The sequence below is a fragment of the Erinaceus europaeus genome, chromosome 10, assembly GCF_950295315.1.
Source record: "Erinaceus europaeus chromosome 10, mEriEur2.1, whole genome shotgun sequence".
Taxonomy (NCBI): domain Eukaryota; kingdom Metazoa; phylum Chordata; class Mammalia; order Eulipotyphla; family Erinaceidae; genus Erinaceus; species Erinaceus europaeus.
Genome location: NC_080171.1, coordinates 99,461,336 through 99,478,273, shown reverse-complemented (window position 1 = coordinate 99,478,273; position 16,938 = coordinate 99,461,336). Strand labels below are relative to the sequence as shown.

Sequence of the window (16,938 nt, the reverse complement as noted above, 5' to 3'; positions counted from 1 at the left end):
ATCTGTATGCCTTTAATTCCTTGCTCCTGCCTGATTGCTATGGCAAGAACTTCCAACACTATGTTGAATAGTAATGGTATAGTGGGCAGCCCTGTCTAGTACGGGATCTGAGGGGAAATGCTTCCAGTTTTTCACCATTGAGTATGATGTTGGCTGTAGGTTTGCTATATATAGACTCCACTATCTTCAGGAATTTTCCATCTATTCCCATTTTTGTAGTGTTTTGATCATAAAGGGATGTTGTATTTTGTCAAAGGCTTTCTCTGCATCTATTGATATGACCATGTGGTTTTTGGTCTTGCTTTTGTTGATGTGGTGGATCACATTGATTGATTTACGTATATTAAACCAACCTTGCATGCCTGGGATAAACCCCACTTGGTCATGATGAACAATCTTTTTGATATACTGCTGTATCCGGTTGGCTAGAATTTTGTTCAATATTTTCGCATCTATGTTCATCAGAGATATTGGTCTGTAGTTTTCTTTTTTGGTTGTGTCCCTGTCTGCTTTTGGTATCAGGGTGATGTTGGCTTCATAGAAGCTGGCAGGGAGTATTCCAGTGTCTTCAATCTTCTGGAAGACTTTTACAAGTAGAGGTATTAGTTCTTCTTTGAAGGTTTTGTAGAATTCATTTGTAAAACCATCTGGTCCAGGACTTTTATTTTTGGGAAGATTTTTTGATAACTGTTTCAATTTCATTAGCTGTGATGGGCCTGTTCATGTTATCCACTTCCTCTTTACTTAGTTTTGGAAGTTGGTAGGTATCTAGGAAATCATTCATTTCTTCCAGGTTCTCTAGCTTGGTGGCATATAGTTGTTCATAGAAGCCTCGCATGATATGTTGAATTTCTGCAGTGTCTGTTGTGATATCTCCTCTTTCATTTACTATCCGATTTGTTTGGGTCTTCTCCCTTTTTTGTTTTGTGAGTCTGGCTAAAGGTTTGTCGATTTTGTTTACTCTTTCGAAGAACCAACATTTTCTTTCGTTGATCTTTTGTATGGTTTTCCTATTCTCAATGTTATTTATTTCTGCCCTAACTTTAGTGATTTCTGTCCTTCTGGTTGCTTTAGGATTCCTTTGTTGTTCTTCTTCTAGGTCTTTAAGATGTGCAATCAGGCTGTTTATTTGTGCCTTGTATAGCTATGAACTTCCCTCTTAGGACTGCTTTAGCTGTGTCCCAAATATTTTGATAGCTTGTGTCTTCATTTTCATTGAACTCTCGAAACATTTTGATTTCTTCCTTGATTTCCTCTTTGACCCAGAAGTTGTTAAGAAGTGTACTGTTGAGCTTCCACATTTTGGGACTGTTACTAATCTTTTGTTGATTGTTAAGTGTTAGTTTCATTCCACTGTGGTCTGAGAAGATGCTCGTGATGATTTTAGTGCTCTTGAATTGGCTGATGCTGTCTTTGTGGCCTAACATATGGTCTATCCTTGAGAATGACCCATGTGGATTTGAGTAAAATGTGTATTCCAGTTTCTTGGGATGAATGACTCTGAAAATGTCCAATAGTTCTGGTTTATCTATCTCTTCATTTAGCTCCCTTATGTCTTTACTGATTTTCTTCCTGGATGATCTGTCAAGTTGAGATAGTGGGGTGTTGAAGCCCCCTACTATGATTGTGTTACTGTTAATATATTGCTGTAGCTCTTTCAGTAGAAGTTTGATGTATTTAGATGGCTTCTCATTGGGTGCATAGATATTAATAATTGTTAAGTCCTCTTGATTGACTGATCCTCTGAGCATTAAGTAGTGTCCATTCCTATCTTTTTTAATCTTATCTATTTTAAAGTCTATCATGTCAGATATGAGAATAGCTGTTCCTGCCCTTTTTTGTGGGCCATTGGCTTGTATGATAGTTTTCCATCCTTTCACTTTAAGTCTGTGTTTGTCTTGTTGAGTTAGGTGAGTTTCCTGTAGACAACATATTGTTGGGTTGTGTTTTCTGATCCATCTTCCTACTTTGTGTCTTTTAATAGGTGAATTCAGGCCATTGACTTTTATTGATATCAAAGATTGAAGATATTTTAACGCCATTCTTGACAAGTTTTAGAGTGTTTTGATATATGTCCTATTTGTGGTGGTCTGGTTGTTTATAGGAGACCTTTCAGAACTTCTTTAAGGGCAGGCTTGGTGATGGTTGCTTCCTTCAACTGTTGCTTGTCTGAGAAGGTTTTGATGCTTCCATCTAGTCTGAATGACAGTCTAGCAGGATATAATATTCTTGGCTGTAAGCCTTTCTCATTGAGCACTCGATAGATATCTTGCCATTCTCTTCTGGCCTGTAGTGTTTGTATGGAGAAGTCTGCTGCTAATCTTATGGGTTTTCCTTTGTAGGTGACTCTTTGTTTTTCTCTTGCAGCCTTGAGGATCCTTTCTTTATCCTTATTCCTTTCCATTCTAAGTATGACATGTCTTGGTGTCTTTAGGTCTGGGTTAATTCTGTTTGGGACCCTCTGGGCTTCTTGAATATGTCTTTGGTGTTGTCTAGACTAGAGAAATTTTCAGCTATTATGGCCTGGAGAATGCTTTCTTCCTCCCCTTCTCTTTCTTCCTCTGGTAAGCCAATAATGAGTATATTGTCTCTTTTGAAGTCATCCCATAGGACTCTGTTGTTGTTTTCAGCATCTCTTAATCTCTTTTTGAGATCTCTTATTTCTTTTTTAGTTGTCTCTAATTCATCCTCAATCTTGCTAATTCTGTCTTCAGCCTCATAGATTCTATTCTCTCTGCCCTCTACTGCTTTCTGGAGTTCATCTATTTTGTTGCCCTGCTCTGTTACTGTTTTAGCTTGTTCAGCTAGTTGCCTTCTTAGCTCAGTGATTTCAGCTTTCAGCTCTCTAATAACCATGAGATAATTAGAATTTTCTTCCATATTCTCATTTGTTGTTCCTGCATTTCTGATTACAATTTTTTTCAAATTCTTTACTCACTCCTGTGATTATTTCCTTAGCTAATGTTTGGATGTTGAACTCGTTTTGTGCTTCACCCTCTGGAGGACTTTTAGCTGGACTCTTGTCCTGGTTCGAGTCTCCAATATTTTTTCTTGTTGTTTTAACCATTTTATATATATTATGTTATGAGTTCCCTTTATCAGTACTTTTCAAATTATTGATTACTATTGCCTGGATTGACTTGTGTCTAAGTCATTTAATTAAAGGGTTTACCATGGTGGAAGTTAACAGTTTTTTCAATCCCTGAGTTGGAGCTCAGTGGTGTAAAAGCCTCTTTTTTTTTTTTCCTTCCCTGTAGGCTATGGGAGCCTGAGGGCTTTTAAACTATCAATAGGCTTCTTAGCTTAATCACTGACTTCTGACCAAGAGATAAAGCAGGGGTGTGGCAGAGATAATCCAGTGGTTATGCAAAGAGACTTTCACAGCCCCTCAGCTATGCCACTGAGGTATAGGTCTTCTCCTGAGTTTCCCGGTTAGATCTCTGTCCCTTGGTGTCCCTCCCTGTTGCTGCTCCAGATTCTGAGGGTAGTAGCAATGGAGACTCAGAGTTGCACTTGGTGAGTCTCTGGGGAGTCCTTTCCTCCCTTCAGCTGTCCCCTTGTTGTGGAGCAGACTGGAGGTGCTGTCTCCACTGATAAACTGTTGAACTGTTAGCAGTCACTTAATCTCTCCTTAGGCCCCTCTCTCCTCTCTGATACCAGCCACGTGTGTTTGTACTCACAGGTGATTTACTGGGTTCCTGTGGTCATTCTAGTCCTGTCTTGTTTCGGTCTCGGTGGTCTCCTTTGGTATTCCTAGTTGATCTGGGAGAGGAGAGAAGAGAAGAGGAGAGGAGAGGAGAGGAGAGGAGAGGAGAGGAGAGGAGAGGAGAGGAGAGGAGAGAAAGCTATCTGCTGCTCGTAGCTCCACCTCCGGAAGTCCACAAACAATTATTTTAAAGGGTTTTTTTGTTTGTTTGTTTTATTTTTTTGAATTTTCACGTTTTTATTTAAAAAATCATGCATCTACCTCTGCTTTCCCTCTCCACTTTCTGGCAATCATTTTTTTCACCTTAGTAAAGTCCTGGGTAGATCCCTTGCCCAGGCCAGATCACTCAGATGCTGTGCTAGTGGGAATTTGAAATTTAAACAGAAGCAGACTGAGGCAGAGAGGTCTAAAGGGAAAGGCTGAGCAGCTCCTACTGCTAAGCGTTTCCTTGATCCCTTTGTTCGATGAATGGCGTGTTCTACTATCCTGAAAATACTTTTCTTTTGGACTTAAGCTAGGTTGATTTGTTTATACAAGGTCTGTCTCATTATCAGTTCTCACAATTCTGAAATTTTATTTACTTAATGAAGTTCCTTTAATTTCAATATCCTATGATTTTAACAATATTATACAGTTTGCTAAAGGCACTTCACATTTAAAGGAAGAGAAGATGTATATTATTGAATCATTTTAAAATTACTGGAACTTGACTATTTTTGACCTATAGCAATTTTATATGCATTAAACTAATATATCTTAAATTAACCGACAGTGACAACAAGGAATATACTTAGGCAACCAACATTTACCCATCTAGGAGTATGGACCAGAATTCTTTTGGGATGTTGAAGGAGGGAGTTTTGATCTTCTGTAACTGCTTCCTGCTGAGACATGGATGTATCAATCCATACTCCCAGAAAGACCTGTGCTGTCCCTAATCTTTTGCTAGTGGGGCAGGGATCCAGAGAGATGAGGTTCCTAGACACTTCTCCATGTAGTCATCTGTCCAGGGTGGTCAGGATGGGGTTGTGGTAGCATCTGGAACTTGATGGCTTCCCAGTGCACGGATTCTCTTATTTTCTTTCTTTCTTTCTTTCTTTCTTTCTTTCTTTCTTTCTTTCTTTCTTTCTTTCTTCTTTCTTTTTTAAATTATTTATTATACAAGATACTGGGTACTACACAGCAAACCATAACAAAAGGACTTTTCAAAGTTAACCCAATTACCAAATAATGTGATGATAACATTAACTATTGATTGTCTTTTTGAACCCTAAGACAGCAGGAACCTCACATCTCCACTATAGAGCCTCTACTTCCCCCAGTCCTGGAACCCTTGGATAGGGCCCACTTTCCCGTATGCCTCTCCCAATCCATATCAAATCATATTGCATCTGCCGATTACAACCTAACCAACGCAACGATGGCCACCTCAACATGCTTCACTTCAGACTGTGTCCAGAGACTTCACGTGTGGAATGACAACCCTTCAGCTTCATTAGTCGGGTGAGACCTTTCCTTTCATAGTATACTCTAATTCCATCTCAGGTGGTTCACTTTCTAACAACATCCCCAAACCTAGATATACACCAGTTTCTGTGAGAGAGAGCATATGTTCACACGTATCCATAAACTACTGCAAAATATATACCTGAAAGCAGAAGTACACTGGAGTTTGCAGTGAGTACCTCCCTAACACTTCCTCTCCACTATTCCAAGATTTGGGTCCATGATTGCTCAACAATTTGTTTGGCTTTGTATGTTAACTCTCTTTTCAGTCACCAGGTTCCAGATGCCATCAGGATGCCGGCCAGGCTTCCCTGGACTGAAGACCCCACCAATGTGTCCTGGAGCTCTGCTTCCCCAGAGACCCACCCTACTAGGGAAAGAGAGAGGCAGACTGAGAGTATGGACTGACCAGTCAACGTCCATATTCATGGGGAAGCAATTACAGAAGCCAGACCTTCCACCTTCTACAACCCACAATGACCCTGGGTCCATGCTCCCAGAGGGATAGAGAGTGGGAAAGCTATCAGGGGAGGTGGTGGGATATGGAAATTGGGTGGTGGGAATTGTGTGGAGTTGTACCCCTCCTACCCTATGGTTTTCTTAATTTATCCTTTCTTAAATAAAAAAAAAAGAAACCTGAAGAAAATTATTTATTTATTTATTGCCTCCAGGGTTATTACTGGGGCTCGGTGCCTGCACCACGAAGCCACTGCTCCTGGAGGCTTATTATTATTTTTTCTTTTGTTGCCCTTGTTGTTTTATCCTTGTTGTGGTTATTATTGTAGTTGTTATTGTTGTTGGATAGGACAGAGAGAAATGGAGAGATGAGGGGAGACAGAGAGGGGGGAGAGAAAGATAGATACCTGCAGACCTGTTTCACTGCCTGTGAAGCGACTCCCCTGCAGGTGGGGAGCCGGGGGGCTGGAATTGGGATCCTTACCCTGCCTGTCCTTATGCTTTGCGCCACGTGTGCTTAACCTGCTGTGCTACCTCCCGATGCCTGGATTCTTTTATTTTCAAAGCATAAGTCGCCTGCTCTCTCATTCAGAACACAAGGCTGCCTCTTCCTCAGAGAGGTTCGGTCCTGTGTGGAAGGAGACTTGGGAATTCACATCGAGGGCTCGTGCTTCTCTGTTTCTAGGAGGATCTGTGCCTCTCTGGATCCAAAGCTCTGGTCTTGCCCAAACGGGGCTGCAGCAGTCAGAGCTCACTGAGGGTCCTCCAAATATGTAATAAAAATTCTGTAATATAGCTCAAAACTAACCAAAGAATGAGACCTGAGGTTACATGGAGAGCAGGGACTTATATTTATTCTACGTTAATGGGTTACATGCCGACTCCTGTACCTAACTAAATGTTAGTTTAGTTAGACCTGCACCTAACTAAATGTTTTTAAGCTATGTCTGAAAACCATGTGGGTGAGTTACTCAGAATTTCTCTCCTAAGTGTACAGAATGTATATATGTTATTAATAAAGTTAGTATTAAGTTCTTCTATCAGTCTGCCCCATGCTTGTTTATTTGTCCAGCCTCTAAAGAACTCAGCAGAGCACAGGATGATCCTTTCCACCTGCACTCACAACTGTCCTGACTTTCACAGAAATCAAGAGGGGACAGGAAAGGAAACTGCTGCAGCACCCCAGCAGCATAGCTGCCCTGTTTGGGGAGTGCCAAGCTTTGGTTAAGCACAACTGATGAGAAGTTGGGAAAAGCCTGTGCTCAGAGCTACGCAGTAACCACAGCAAAGGCTTCTGGGATTCGTGGCTGAAGACAGTCAGTGAAAGACTGAATGTGCTGAGTAATGTATAAGTTAACAAAGAAAAAGAAAGAAGAAAGGGGCTGGGTGGTGGCACACTTAATAGAGCACATATGTTACTGGGTTGTTGGAAAAGCCATGATGCATTTTTACATAGAAAAACATAGAAAAATACACCATAGAAAAATACAGTGTGCAAGGGCCTGGGTTCAAACCCCTAATCCCCACCTGTAGGTGGGAAGCTTCATGAGGAGTGAAGCAATGCTGCATGTCTCTCTCTCCCTCTATATCTCCCATTCCCTTCCAATTTCTCTGTCTCTATCAAAAACTAATGAATAAAGAAATATTTTTAGAAAAAGAAAATTAAAACAATTATTAGCGAGAGACCCAGAACATCACAGAACCAGGGCATCACCAAATTCCAGCACTCTACTGCTGTCCTATCTCCTTGACTGCAGTAATGTGTAGGTTTCATGACTCTGTCATCTTATAAATGTATTGCTACCATCCCAGAAGGAAAAATAAGTTTGCTGAGACAAGTCAATTCCCTTCTTCTTCTTCTTCTTCTTCTTCTTCTTCTTCTTCTTCTTCTTCTTCTTCTTCTTCTTCTTCTTCTTCTTCTTCTTCTTCTTCTTCTTCTTCTTCTTCTCCTCCTCCTCCTAGTCCTCCTCCTCCTCCTCCTCCTCCTCCTCCCCCTCCCCCTCCCCCTTCTCCTCCTTCTTCTTCTTCTTCTAGTGTTTGCCAGTCAATTCCCTTATCCCCAGGAAATGGTTTTGTTTGTTTGTTTCATAGTGGAATTTGTTATCATAGGGTTTCTTAGGAATGCAACAGTGCTAGCCATCAAGTTGCGGATCTACCAAGATGCCAACCTGACTTCCCTGGGCAGATGACCACATCAATGTGTCCTGGAATCCTACCTCTCCAGAGCCCTGCCCCACTAGGGAAAGACAGAAGATGCTGGGAGTATGGATCGATCTGCTAATGCCCATGTCCAGCGGAGAAACTATTACAGAAGCCAGACCTTCCATCTTCTGCATCCCATAATGATTCTGGGTCCATATTCCCAGAGGGGTAAACAACAGGAAAGCTGGGGCCAAGTGGCAGCTCACTGGGTTAAGCGCACATAGTAAGAATAGGAAAGCTTCCAATAGAGGGGATGGGATGCAGAACTCTGGTGGTGGGAATTGTACCCCTTTTATCCTACAGTCTTGTCAATCATTATTAAATCAGTAATATATATGGTTAGTTAGTTAGGAGAAGGTTAAAAAAAAAAGAATGCAACAGTGCATTCACACTGCAGGCTTTTTGGGTAACTTTAAATAGTGACCACCATAGGCAGTAATCTCATGAGGATATCTGACAATGCACAGATAAATCAGAATGGATCAGGAACATTTGTAAGAGTCAGGGAGATAGCTTGATCAGAACACCAACTTGTGTGCCTGAGTCCCCAGAGGCCGATAGTTCAATCTTTGATACCACTTTATGCCCGAGTTAAGCAGTGTTCTGTTCTCTTCTTCTCTCTTTAAAAATAATAATGCATCTGGGCAGGTGGCACAATGGATAAAGCATTGGATTCTCAAGCACAAGGTCCTGACTTCATTTTCTGGTTTCGCGTGTGACAGTGACACTCTGGTTCTCTCTCATGAATTAATATTAATAAATACATCTTGTTAAAAGAGCATTAAGACAGGGCTAGGAAGATAGCATAAAGGTTACACAAAAGGATTTCCTGCCCAAGGCTTGGTCTCACCCTCATCAACCACAGCTAAGAAGTGCTCTGGTGAAAACAAAATAAAACAACAAAAACAAACACCCCTCCCCCCAAGAAGCCCCCAACAAAACATTAATATGACAGTAAAAACTGGACTTCACCTTCCCCCAGGGAAGAAGGAAATACTGGAGTATCTCGGCCAGGGGGTGTCTGAGGAGAATTGTGGGCACTGGTCCCCTTGGAGCTGCCTCCGGATGAGACCTCATGCACAGCTGCAGTGGCTGTGAAGTAGATGTCCGACTAGAAAAAAAGTGAACACATTACTGGGCTGCCTGGCATCATGAATCCTTCCCCTCTGGCTCTGCTGTCATCACCTCCACTTGGCCCTCAGCTCAGCTATGCCATCCACAGGGCAAGAGGGAATCACACTTGGAAAGGGGCCTTCAGAGGAAAGTCAGTCCAGTGTTACTAGTCACAGATTAGTCAGGAAATCATACTTTGTGGGATAGATGTTAGAAAGTGGCAGGGGAAGGCAGTCTGGAAGCTGGCTCACTTTCCTAGACTTGGACAATCCACAGGTGCAAGGTGGAGGTTCTTTTATTTCATCTGAGTACTCCTCAATTGCCATCAGTGCTGAACCACTCTCTATTAGGGAAAAAAAATGTATGTATATACATTTATTTATCTGTTAATTTTATCAGAGCATTGCTCTGGTCTCTCTGGCTTATGATAGTGCTGGGAATTGAATTTGGAACCTTTGGTGCCTAGTGAATGAAAGACTTTTTGCATAGTTATTATGATGTCTCCCTAGCCCCTGATCCACCCTCTAACAAAACAAAGCCTCAGGGCCTTATATGAAAATGCAACCAATAAGTCTGGTCACAGCTGTAGGGAGGCAAAGTTCTGCCACCCCACCCCAAAATATCACTTTGGTAAAAAGTTAATTTCATAGGTGGGGCCCCAAAGGCTGGTTGGAGACTATCTTTAAATGATAAAGACTTCTCCTGTGGGCCATCTAATCAATGGAGAGACCCAACTTGTGTCTGCATGCCTTTGATTTGCTGTACTCTTTCTGGATAGGTTTCCTTACTCACCTTCTCTTTCTTCTTAAAGTATGAATAAAGCTATTTATTTTTTATATTTATTTATTTTCTCTTTTGTTGCCCTTGTTTTTTATTGTTGTTGTAGTTACTATTGTTGTTGTTATTGATGTCGTCGTTGTTGGATAGGACAGAGAGAAATGGAGAGAGGAGGGGAAGACAGAGGTGGGGGGGGAAGGAAAGATAGACACCTACAGACCTGCTTCACCACCTGTGAAGTGACTTCACTGCAGGTGGGGAGCCAGGGACTCGAATCGGGATCCTTAAGCCAGTCCTTGCGCTTTGCACCACGTGTGCTTAACCCGTTGCGCTACCGCCCGGCTCCTGAGCAAAGCTATTTAAAGATGGTGTTTGGCCTGGGAGACAGCTCACTGGGTAGGGTGTGTACCCAACTATGCAAGAAGCCTCTGGTTTGAGCCTAGGTCCACATGGATACTGAGCAGTGTTGTGTTGTGGGGATTCTTCCCTTCCTTGTCTCTTTCTCTCTGTCTGAATTAATAAACAGAATGGGAAAGAACTGGCCTGGTAGAAGAATTGTGGAAATATGAGGTACCACAGTAAACAGCAAATGTAGCATGTAGGGTCATGTGGTTAGTTCCTTAGATCTTCTGGGTCTCTTCCATGTGTATATATGATTAATAAGTTTCTGTTGACTTTTTCTCTTACCAATCTACTCCATGCTTATTTCTATGTTCAACCTCGGCAGAAACCAGAGGCATGCAGGATTTCTTTCCTACCCCAACACAATTATTACCTCACTTTTGTCATTTTGGCATGCGTGTCAGGTTGGAATCACCAGTCTACTTGTTTGTGAGGAGGGTCAGTGCTTCTCTGTAACCTCAGGGTACCTGGGGCTCCCAGAATCCCTCAGACAGAAGGACACCCTGGCTTTACTCACCCTGGATGCCACGAGCTGCAGCTGGGGTACCACTGAGGTATGGACCAGGTTCCCGTTCACCACCAGGCGTATCTCCATGGAGTCAGTGGTGAAGGCTAGGAGGTATGGAAATGCACAGACTGCAAGGGAAAGAGATGCATCAGCCCACATCCCTGCGGGTGGTTGGAGAGGTGCCAGGTCCAGCCTAAGTTCATCCTCACTTCTTCAGAAACTTTCACTTCTCCCTTTACTCTGGTTGCTTCACTTCTTCCTTCACTGGTGCTAGCCCCCAACTCTAAGGAGAAAGACCTCTCTTCTAAGAAAATGCTTCTAAAGTCAGCAAAATAGCTCATTTAGATAGTTCACCGCTTTGCCATGTTCATGACCCAGGTTTGAGTCAGGCCTCCCACTGCGTTAAGGAATCTTTGGTGCTGTGGTTTCTTCCCTGCCCTCTCTCTGAAAGAAAAAAAAAAGTGGCCATAGTGTATAGCCAGTTTCCCTGTAGTCTAGGTCATATGCTACTTGACCCAGCACAACTTATTTCATTGATTTGGGTTCTAGAAAAATCACTTTAGTGAAAGAAACTAATAAACTAGTAAGTACTTGCAAGGGTCCCTTCTGGCTAGGTAGGACTAGCTGTTGATTCCTCTTTAGTCCTGCCTCTATTTTAGAACTACTCCTTAACTATATATATAAAGGACTAAAATCACACTGCTCAATTTTCAGCTTTCGGTGAGTAGAAGCTACTTATCTGTGTACAAAGCAGACATGCTCATTTTTTATCTGTCTACAAAGCAGACATAATCATTTTTTCATGATCACCACGGGATCATCACCATTACTGTGATATATTGAGTATCTAGTAAGTAGTGTTTTTTTCTTTATTGGGGGGATTAATGGCTTACAGCCTCTAGTAAGTATTAATGGCTTTTTGTGCCTTAGATTATTTGGTGGCACCAGCCAGCCTATAAGGTAGTCAGACTATTTCTTTCCTGCAGACAAATAACCTGGGAGTTCAGAATTACACCTTTAATTTTGTCTATTAAGTTGAAAGTAGATCTGGGTTTTGAAATGAGGCAGTTTAGTCCAGAGTTCTTAGCCACCAATGCAGCAATGGAAGTGCTGAGGGGAGATGCAGGACACAGGGGATCCTGGAGAGTCACTGGAGTTGCACACATGGAACTGGGACGCACACTAGCATATTTTGTTTTCACTGAGTTTGCACACGTGGGACAGAGACCACTTGGTAAAGGGTTCCCTTTCCCTCTTTTCTCAGCACTATATGAAGGGGGAGGAGTTTACTCCATAGGGCCAATGAAAAGTGGGCCTCCGTGTGACTTAAGAAGGGGCTTAAAGTAAAGGGGCTTGGACAAAGAGGGGTCTTTGGCCTTGGGTTTTTTGGCCTAGGTCTCTTTCTTGGGCTCTTGCCATAATAGATGAAGCCCAGAGACCCTCAGGGAATCTATGTCCCGAGACTTTTTCTTAACTTTACTTTGCACGACGAATAATGAATTTAGAAACCATACACCTGAACACGTGTCCTTTAACATTCATTTCAAACAAAGCAGCAAGGAACTCAATAGAACAAAAGGGGATCCTTCTGACTGACTCCCTCACCCCCTCAACAGAAGGTATATATCAGGTTAAACTTTGTCGCTATGTAATTCCTTCATGGCCATACAAAACAGGGTATGGACCAGATTCTCTTTCCAGTAGCTGGAAGGCAGCCTCTCTCAGATTGAACATCCCTATATTCTGTCACCCCTTACATAACAAAGTTTAAACATTTCTTCTGCTTTTCCAGTTAGCCATGTCCTCCTCATGACTCCTTTTCAAGCCTAGTGCTTGGGGCCGTGCGCACGCGTGTGCGTGTGCGTGTGTGTGTGTGTAACATATGTAGCTTCGTTTGATCGATTTTATCTGCACAGTGGGTTGAACACGTCCCTTCTTTACTGTGAGCTTTGCACCCCTATTTATTTTTTTAAATTTTATATATATATATATATATATATATATAATTTTTTATATAGTGCATGCCCAGTACTTGAAGTGCTTTAAATGCTGATTCCTGAGCACTACCTTAAACTTAGTGAAATACTATCTCCGCAGATGCATCCTAAAAATGCTTTCTTAAAAACACTAGGATTGGGGCTGGGCAGTGGCATACACAGTAGAGCACACACATCACCATGTGCAAGGACCTAGGCTCAAGTCCCTGGTTCCCGCCTGCGGGGGTGGGGGGGAAGCTTCATAAGCAGTGAAGCAGAGCTGGAGGTATATACGATAATCCCCCACGATGCTGGGCAGGGGAAGTGAGCTGCAGCCTCCTGTCAGTCCTGTGATTATGAAGGGAAACCATCAATACTCTATAACCCCCCCCCACTTTCAGGACAGTATTCAGTAAATTATATAAAATCTTCAACACTTTAGTATAAGATAAGCTTTCTGCTACACTATTTACACAGCAAGGCTCTGAAATTAAGTGACCCTGAGAGGTACCTAAGTCTTGGGAAAAAAAAAAAAAAGAAAAACAAAATGTAATTACTCTCAGATGCTCACACGCTCAGGCACTGAGAACTTGGAGGAACAGAAGACAATAGTTCCCTAAGGGGAGCAAAAGGAAGGACAATTAAAGAAGAAATAGAACACTGTGCATACTCCTCACACCGACATGGTTTATGGCAATTTAGCAGCAAACCAGTGAGTGGACTTGCTTACATAGAGTGGAACAGTTCAGATATAGCTATGTGAACAGAGGTATCAGGATAAAGGGTTTTCTTACCAATTGCATAAGGAGCCTGGTTCCAACAGAACTGGAAATCTGATGCCGAAGGTTGAACCAAAAAAGAGCCACCGTTAAATGGGCAAACCTTTTTATAGATGCAACTGTCTGCAACAAGACAACAAGCAACTTATTTTTGTTAGACACCACACACAGATCACTGTAATTAGATAAATAAAAAGCAGACAACAAAAAGAATAGTCTACTTGCTCCCTCTTTATAAATAGATAATATAAGTACTGGCATGGTGACAGGTTCTGGGGGCTCAGGAAGCAGAGTGAGCCAGAGTAATAATCCTGTAAGTAATAATAGCTGCTTGGAAAAATTAGCTATGTGCCAAGTACTGAGGTTTAGATACAAAATATCTTTTAACCTGCAGATACTATTATTATGCACATTTTGCAGATGAGAACATTAAGGATTGGAGAAGCGAAGGAGTCTGTTTAAAGTTTCACTGGCCCTAGATAGTGGAGGCAGGATTTGAAGGGACACTGGATGGCAGGCTCAGGTTGGGAAATCGTCCTGCAAAGTGGATCATGTACTGAGCCCCACTCAGCAGGACAAGTGTATTAGGAGTTTCATGTGTCTTTCTTTTTTCAAAAATTTTTAATATTTATTTTCCCTTGTGTTGCCCTTTTTTTGTTGTTGTTGTAGTTATTATTGCTGTTGTTGTTGTCATCGTTGTTGGATAGGACAGAGAGAAATGGAGAGAGGAGGGGAAGACAGAGAGGGGGAGAGAAAGAGACACCTGTAGACCTGCTTCATTACTTGTGAATTGACTCCCCTGCAGGTGGGGAGCTGGGGGCTGGAACCGGGATCCTTACACTAGTCCTTGTGCTTCACACCATGTGTGCTTAACCCACTGCGCTACCGCCCAACTCCCTCATGTGTCTTTCTATGCCCAATATATTTTTAGGGAAACTTAAAGCCTGTGTCACCTTGGTGAATCTGAGTCAGAATTAGGTTATGGCCAGGTTAATTCATTATCTTGTTCCTGGCCTACTCCAAGCTCTGGCCTACTCCAAGCTCTAGACACATGTCCAGGTAGTTCAGATTCTATGAGGAAACAAAGGACTCTTTTATTCCAGAAGCTTATGATGTTAAGTCATAAAATTCTAGTTTTTTGGACCTGGGGCCTCATACGTGCACAACTTCACTGCTCTGGGCCATTTCTCCACTCAGCTAGAAACAAAGAGAGAGGTTGTGACACCACAGTGCTGGATCTTTTTCCAGTGTCAAAGCTGACTGTCCCCCACTCACCCCCACATCACATATATATATATATATATATGACTTTTTTCCCCCATCAGAGCACTGCTTAGCTCTGGCTTATGGTGGTGCAGGGACTGAACCTGGGACTTCAGAGCCTCAGGTATGAAGGTCTGTTTGCATAGCCATTACTCTCTCTCCCTGCCCTATATGTAATTTTTAAAAGATAGGAGAGAGAGAGAGAGAGAGAGAGAGACCACAGAACTGAAACTTTCAGTGTGGTGGGGGCCAGGCTTAGCGCGGGTCATGCTCATGCTAAAGCAGCACGCCATGCGAGCGAGCTAATCCACTGGTGTGTGTCTACCATAGGTGCTGGGGCTTGAACTTGGGTTGTACACATAGCAAGACACATATACTACCTGGTGATCTATCTCTCCAGCCCACAATTATATTTTTTTAGATTATTTTCAAAATAGCTTTGTTGATAATTTATGTTGCAAAATCCATCCATTTCAAACATACAATTCAATGAATTTTAGTACATTTACAGAGTGGTATGTATGGCATTATCGTAATCTAATTTTATAGTATTTTCATCACCCTAAGAAAGAAAGCAAAAAACCAACCAAACGAAAAAACACCTCGTGCTTACTAAATAGTCACTCTCTATCCCTCACCTCTAGCCTAGACAACCACCAGCCTATTCTGTGTCTCCACAGACTTTCAGCATCCACCCTGACCCCCCTTCATACCCCTTAGCCTGGCCTTTCTAGTACCAGGCTCGCTTTAGGCTCTGAGAACACAATAGTGAAAGGCACTGCCCACAGTTCCAGTGAGGTCACTACTTGGGGGAGAGCCAGGCATGGACACCAGCACATTGCATGGGAACACATATCGCAGCTCTGGGGTTCAAGAATCATGCTTGCTCAGTCTTCTAAATCACTGAACTCAGGTACCTGCTCTCCTTAGATGCAAAGATCACCTCTTGTAGTTTTTGGAGATTGGAGTCCCTGAGGCTGCTTCAGTTTAAAAGGGAAGGGGACAGTTTTGAACTGATTTGGGCCATCTCATCCAGGCCTGTGTGATTCTGTCACAGACAGGCTGCTTCACTTGGAGACAGGCCCAGAAGGGGGCGGCCTCCTGGCCCCTAGGTATGAACAAGCCACCCTCACATACCTGGCCTCAGATTTCCCCTCAGGCCTGGCAGCAGTTTGCTTTCCCTTGGTGGGAGGTGGAAGGAGAGAGGAGTAGAGAGAAGACATGTAAGTGACCAGTAGGAACACAACACTACTGTGTCCTTTCCTGGTGGGGTTTTAGCACTCTATCAAATATATACAAATCCCTGCCCTCTTGAAACTTGCTTTTTCCCCACAACAGGAGGCTTACACATGTGCTATGTTAAGGCTTCAGGCTGCCTTTTCATTCATAAAGGAATAGCAGAGAGAAGGAGAAACATCACAGCCTGAGAGCTTCCCCCAGTGCCATAGTACTTCCCATGTGGTACCAGGAGCTCAAATCTGGGCCACAGGCTCAGCAAAGCACATGCCCTGTCCAGTTAGCTATCTCTCCAGCCCCCTCAAAATTTACACATTAGAGAGGATGGGTGGGCAATTAACAAGATAAATATGAAAGCTATCTAGTATGTTGACTGGTGGGTAAGTTCTAAATGGAACTAGAGTAATGAACAGGGGCTGGGTGATATAGGAAAAAGAAGGCCTTACTGGAAGGTGAACTCAAAGAATAGGCCTAAAGGAAGTAGAGGAGCTGTGAGGAATTTTGGGGTGTATATTCCATGAAGAGACAACAGCAAGAACAATGCCTAGTGGAGGGAATGTTCTAGTATCTTCAGGATGACCCCAAGATGAGGGCACAAATATATATATATATATATATATACATATAAATGACATCATCAGGGAGCACCTGTGTCCTGTGGGAAAAGTCTCCAGGTTTTATCTGGACCAGAGCAATTGCAGTGAAGGTGCTGGAAGCGGGCAGATTTTCGTTGTACAGAAACATGAGACATAAGATTCGCTGAGGAGTCAAATGTGCAATGTGAAATGTAGAGATAAAGGAAAGTTGCCGTTTCTGACATGAACTTCTGAAGGAGTGAAGGGTCCCAGGTACTGGGATGAGGAGACTTTCAGAAGAGAAGTCTGAAGGAAAGGTCTAGAGCTGAGCTTGGATGCGTCACTGCCCCTGCATCTCCTAGCAGTGACACTGGTGATCTGCTGACCTTCAAGTCTGGGGCTTAAAGAGAGTCATTAGATAAAGATGGCATGGGGGGGG

The 16,938-nt window shown here is 42.7% G+C and overlaps 1 protein-coding gene across 8 annotated transcripts in view; it reads right to left on the bottom strand.

Annotated features, from left to right (window-relative positions):
• GARNL3 (GTPase activating Rap/RanGAP domain like 3) overlaps positions 1-16,938 on the bottom strand; it is a 229,909-nt gene that overhangs the window by 9,304 nt on the left and 203,667 nt on the right. For 7 of the 8 annotated variants that reach the window (XR_009552095.1, XM_060200172.1, XM_060200173.1 and 4 more), the window contains 3 exons: positions 13,441-13,548; positions 10,680-10,798; positions 8,843-8,981 (listed from right to left, as the gene is read on the bottom strand). Coding sequence is in view for 7 of the 8 variants with exons in the window: in XM_060200172.1 (XP_060056155.1) it covers positions 8,843-8,981; positions 10,680-10,798; positions 13,441-13,548 (366 nt within the window). In the remaining variant the exon portion in view is untranslated. The remainder of the gene's footprint in view (positions 1-8,842; positions 8,982-10,679; positions 10,799-13,440; positions 13,549-16,938) is intronic. The other variant, XM_060200176.1, reaches the window with a different exon arrangement.